The sequence below is a fragment of the Elaeis guineensis genome, chromosome 7, assembly GCF_000442705.2.
Source record: "Elaeis guineensis isolate ETL-2024a chromosome 7, EG11, whole genome shotgun sequence".
Taxonomy (NCBI): domain Eukaryota; kingdom Viridiplantae; phylum Streptophyta; class Magnoliopsida; order Arecales; family Arecaceae; genus Elaeis; species Elaeis guineensis.
The window spans coordinates 72,299,114-72,305,066 of NC_025999.2; the positions used below are offsets into that span (position 1 = coordinate 72,299,114).

General features: G+C 41.4%; 1 protein-coding gene across 1 annotated transcript; it reads left to right on the plus strand.

The window, feature by feature from the left end:
* Positions 1-299: 299 nt before the first annotated feature.
* On the plus strand, positions 300-5,953 carry LOC105048993 (probable histidine kinase 3). The gene is given in 12 exon segments (XM_010928525.4): positions 300-1,737; positions 1,985-2,266; positions 2,657-2,826; positions 2,940-3,040; positions 3,043-3,151; positions 3,259-3,445; positions 3,580-3,631; positions 3,713-3,942; positions 4,037-4,135; positions 4,225-5,333; positions 5,590-5,830; positions 5,833-5,953. Coding segments are annotated over 12 exon segments (3,051 nt in total). The 5' UTR covers positions 300-1,308; the 3' UTR covers positions 5,875-5,953.

Consider the following 5,953-nt stretch of genomic DNA (forward strand, 5'->3'; position numbering starts at 1 on the left):
CCCTTTCTCTCTCTACCCCTAATTCTTCCTAGTTCTTACTCTCCCCATCAAATGCCTCAGGTCCCTCTCTGAACCCACCTACCGTTTTGTCCAAGCTCCCTCTTTCCACACCAGGAGGAGCCACACACCCCTGTCCCTGTGAACTGGAACAACCCATCCCCTGTTACAGTGGGTAATACAGAGCAATAAAAGGGCCATTTTAGTCCTGGAGGAGAAAAAGAGCATAGGCCCCACAAGCAGCTGGGCGCTTGCGTGCAGGGCTTATCCACTGCTCTGATTGGGATGGGAACACAGAAAGGCAACTGATTTGTGATGAGTGGAGAGGAGTGGGATGCCTTTCTGGCACTTTGTTTATTGTTGATTGCTCTGTTTTATCTGTTTTTTATTTTAATCCAATTCCTTTGGGAGGATAATGACCTTGGCATTCAGACGCCTCTCCCAATCTTATTCCCCATCATTCTCTCTCCGGAATCTCCTTTCCCGGAGCCCATGAATCAGAACTTCCTCCCACTCCAATCACCACCCCCTTCCTCCCCATTGCTACCCTTTTCCTAGTCCATCCTTGAAACTTACTTGTTTGGCCTATTCCCTGTTTGATTCCAGGGGGTTTGGTAGCAGGAGCTGAGCTGTTTTTTGGCTGATTCCTTCATTGTCTTTGGTTAGAGTTCCTGGTTTGTGCTTCAGGTCATTTTTGCACAGCTCAAAATTGGATCTTGCTGGGTTTTGATACATTTTTTGTTGCATTCCTGTAGGTAGAGTGTAGGACCCGGGCCTTTGCTGTGCTTTTCCTCCTTGTTTGTGGCTCAGGTCCCTGTTTCATAGCTCAAAATTGAATCTTGCTCGGACTTGCTTAGAGACTTAGAGGAAGCAGAGGATCGTGTGGAGAGAGAAGGAGATTTAGAAAAGTGTCTCCTTTTCCTTGATGTTTTGGGTTGTTTTTTTTTTTTTTGGTTGGGTTGTTGTTCTTGAGGGTTAAAAGAAGGATTTTTTTTTTTTTTTTTTGTTAGCACTTTATTTATCTGCCCTTGTGGTAAGCAACTAGGAATCTTTCCAAGTTTTCTTTTTTAGCCTTGGATAGGATGTTAATGTTCTTGTTTAAACTAATAGGACTCTTTAAAAAGGTTCAACAGGAAATTGTTTCCTTTTTTGCATTGGAGGTAACAGTGCTGACCACCCTTCCGTTTCTCTACACACCAAGCCATTGAATAGCTTTGCCATTTTATTTTCGTGGTATTATATCAGATGAGTTTTAGATGAGTCCTATGCATCCATTTGGGCTTGGATTCAGTGTTCCTTTACTTAGTTTTGATGCTATGTTGGTGGCTGTCCTCTGAGATCCCCATGACTTGGTTCATTGATGCTGATATTATGGAGCAGAAGCCTGGATTTCTTAGCAACAAGAGGAAGCTCTGGTTCGGATGCTGTGACAAATTCTCGTTGCGAGGCTGGAAGAGTCACCTTTATAACCATTACTTTGGGTCGAAGAAGGTCAGAGAAACATGGTGGAGGAAGCTTCTGATCTTGTGGGTGGTTGGTTGGTTCTTAGTGTCTCTGTGGATCTTCTGGTTGATGAATTCCCAGGGTATCAAGAAGAGGAGGGAGACACTTGGTAGCATGTGCGATGAGCGTGCTAGGATGCTTCAGGACCAGTTCAATGTGAGCATGAACCATCTTCAGGCATTGGCAATCCTCATTTCAACATTTCATCACTCCAAGGAGCCATCTGCCATCAATCAGGCACTAACTTCTTTCCAGCTTCTCTTCCTTTCAAACTGTTTCAGCTCACTGTTTCTTGATCTGATATGAGATTGAACTGCATAATGATTAACTAGATTATGTTTGGTTGGCTGACTTGATCGAGTCTTTTATAAAGAAACAATGATGATTATTAAGGAATTGTAATCCTTGAAGTGATTCGTTTTATTGGACTCTTTTGCTGACAGTCTGAAGAGTGAAAATGCTTAACTAAATTCTTCATGCGCAGATTACTTTTGCAAGATATGCAGAAAGAACTGCTTTCGAGAGGCCATTGACCAGCGGTGTGGCATATGCTGTGAAGGTGCTGCATTCTGAAAGAGAAGAGTTCGAGAGGCATCAGGGATGGGCTATCAAGAGAATGGACTCCACAGAGCAATCCCCGGCCTGTAAAGATGACTCAGCCTCTGAGGCCCAGGAGGTATCACCAGTTGAAGAAGAATATGCTCCTGTTATCTTTGCCCAAGATGCCTATAAGCATGTGATATCTCTGGATATGTTGTCTGGAAAGGTAGAGACTGAGACTTCTGTTCCATGTCCATCATGTCTTCCATTAGATTTCCTTTATTGTATTATATAATTCTGGATGGAAGTACCCCAGTAGTGGAGTTAGGAAATTTGCTCAGGTTCTAAAAGAGACACTTCATAAAGCAGTGTCCGTGAAGGATTTCTATCTTCGATTGAATTCCAATTTTTATCATGTTTATTGGCAAGTAAGGAAGCGCCTTCTTGGCAAAATGATCATCTTATATTAGGCAGAGCTGATAAGCATAACAAGCTGTTAGTTTTACTTAGGTTAATCTGATGTAAGCAAAGCAATGTTTTACCTCTGAAATTAGGTTAATCTAAGTATGTTACGTTTTGTGTTTTGTCTCACCGAAAATGATCTGCTCATATGCAGGAGGATCGTGAAAACATTCTAGGAGCTAGGGAATCTGGGAAGGGGGTCCTAACTGCTCCTTTTCAGCTGCTAAAATCAAAACGCCTTGGAGTTATTCTGACATATGCAGTGTACAAAAGAGAACTTCCTTCAAATGCATCCCCAGTGGAACGTATCCAAGCAGCCATAGGGTGAGTAAGCAACATGTTATGCATCAAAAGTTCCTGCTTGAGAACAAAGGCATTCATCCATGCCATCACCAAAAAAAAAAAAAAAAGATTCTAATTCAATTTTGCTTGAGCAGGTATTTAGGAGGAATCTTTGATATAGAAGCACTGGTGGATAAATTGCTTCACCAACTTGCATGCAAGCAATCCATTCTGGTCAATGTATATGATACCACGAAGCTAATACACCTATCAGAATGTATGGTTCAAACATGATGGGTAATGGTATATACCATAGCAGCACCCTTCACTTTGGTGATCCATTCAGAAAGCATGAGATGAAGTGCAGGTACTTGACATGACTTTGTTTTATAAAATACTTCTAGAAAATACATATATACATTTGTTTACGGTGATGAGAAACAATGCTGCTGCTACTCTAAAACTTTGTTCTAGGTTTAAAAACAGGCCACCATTGCCATGGCTTGCCATAACAACATCAATTGGAGCTCTTGTGATTGCCTTGTTAATTGGGTATATTTTTCATGCTACGGTCAACCGCATTGCCAAAGTGGAAGATGACTTCCGGGAGATGATGGAACTTAAAAAACGTGCAGAAGCAGCAGATGTGGCAAAGTCTCAGGTAGGTTATGCCATGTTAGCCCTGGAAACCCTGTACCTCTTTTGTAGCCTTTTGGGTTATCGATCTTTGCTTGAGTTAGTTCGAGTTTGAATTTGTACGCCTAATATCAATGGTTCCGTTTCATGTTTCTGTAGTTCTTGGCAACTGTATCTCATGAAATCAGAACTCCAATGAATGGAGTTTTAGGTGAGGAATTGCAACATTTCTTTGGCCAACAAAACATTAGAGTAATTTAGAATGATGCATGCTGACAAAATTTAACTTCAGGGATGCTACAAATGCTTATGGACACTGAGCTGGATATCACACAACAAGATTATGTGAGAATTGCCCAAGAAAGTGGAAAAGCTCTTGTATCACTTATAAATGAGGTTCTGGATCAAGCAAAGATTGAATCCGGCAAGCTTGAGCTTGAAGCTGTCAGATTTGACTTGCGGGCAGTTCTGGATGATGTCTTGTCGCTCTTCTACGGAAAGTCCCAGGAAAAACAGATAGAGGTAACTGATAATTTTAAGCATTGTGTGATCCATATTTGTCAATATTTCATCTCCTGACTGCATGCTACTGTTTTTGTGGGATCCCTGAGAAAAGCTGGCAGTTTATGTTTCTGATCAAGTTCCTGAATTTCTCGTCGGTGATTCTGGAAGAATACGGCAAATAATCACAAATCTCATGGGAAATTCGATAAAAGTAAGCAGTTGTCTTTCTTTATGTGCGAAGCTGATTGATTCTTATAAAGTTAAATAAATAAGCGGTTGCACATTTGTTTCCTTTTGCAGTTCACAGAGAAAGGGCATATCTATGTGACTGTTCATCTAGTCCAAGAGGTGATGAATTCATTGGAAGTGGAAGCAGAAGCTCAGTCAGTTAGTACCTTGAGTGGCTTTCCTGTAGCAGATAAAAGGCGTAGCTGGGAGAGCTTTAAGATATTCAATCAGGATTTGCCTGTGACTGAGCTGTCTCTTTTGTCAACCTATCCTGATCTCATTAACTTGATCATATCTGTTGAAGATACAGGTGTGGGAATCCCTCGAGAAGCCCAGTCCCGGGTGTTCACTCCTTTTATGCAGGTAGGCCCATCAATTTCACGCATCCATGGGGGCACCGGGATTGGACTTAGCATCAGTAAATGTTTGGTTGGTCTTATGAAGGGAGAGATTGGATTTGTGAGTGAACCCCAGATTGGTTCCACTTTCACCTTCACTGCTGTTCTTACGAGAGCACGCAGCAATTCAAATCAGTACAAATCATCTGTATTTCAAGGGATGACTGCATTGGTGATTGACCACATACCGGCCCGTGCAAAGGTCACACATTACCATCTACGAAGGCTTGGTATTCATGCTGAACTGGCCAGTGACCTAAATCAAGTTCTCTCTAGAATAACTGATGGAACATTAATGGTAAATATGGTTCTTGTCGACAAGGAAACATGGTTGAAGGATGCCAAACTCTGGCCTCATTTTGTTAGCAAATTAAGGAAGGATGACCAGACAAATATTCCAAAACTTTTTCTATTAGCAGAACCTAGCAGTTCTCCCAAAAGCAGTCCCACTAGCACGGCAGAATATTTTTCAACCATAATCATGAAGCCCCTCAGAGCGAGCTTGCTACAAGTGTCTCTGCGGCGAGCTATGGGTGGTGGAGACAGGGACAGTGTTCAAGATGGAGGTGTCCCTCATTTGTCATTGCGCAGTCTTCTTCATGGAAAGCAGATTCTGGTTGTAGATGATAATATTGTGAATCTAAGAGTAGCTGCTGGTGCTTTGAAGAAGTATGGAGCTGATGTAACTTGTGCAGAAAGTGGGAAGAAGGCGATCATGATGCTTAAGCCACCACACAAGTTCAACGCTTGTTACATGGATATTCAGATGCCAGAAATGGATGGGTACATCTCATTTACTTGCTTGGTCAAGTATCTTCTTTTAATTACTGGAATTGCAGTTCATGATGACTTCTACTACAGTAATCATTTTTTTTTGGAAAAAAATTGTTAGAGATTCATTTTATCAGTGCACTCATCTTTTGTATTGCCATAATTTTTTTTGTCTATATGGTTTTATGTTTCTTTTATACTCTGTGTCTCTTGAACCTTTTATTTAGTTGTTTGCTGAACTGTAAAACTTCACTGTTAAAATTCTCAGATTTGAAGCTACTAAAAGGATTCGAGAGATGGAAAATGACCTCAATCATCGGATAAAATGTGGGGAAGTGCCATTAGAAGCTTCTGGAAACGTCTTGCATTGGCACACTCCCATATTGGCCATGACAGCAGATGTGATCCAGGCAACGCATGAGGAGTGTCTAAGATGTGGAATGGATGGCTATGTATCAAAGCCATTTGAAGGAGAACAGCTGTACAGAGAAGCAGCTCGCTTTTTCAAAATCACCACGAAAAGAACTCAATAGAAGTGTTCAAATATAAGTGACATAATAGCAGAGGAGACTCGCTTGAGGGTTCATTAGTTGCACCATGCAGCACCTGATAAACTATAATTATTTTGAAGG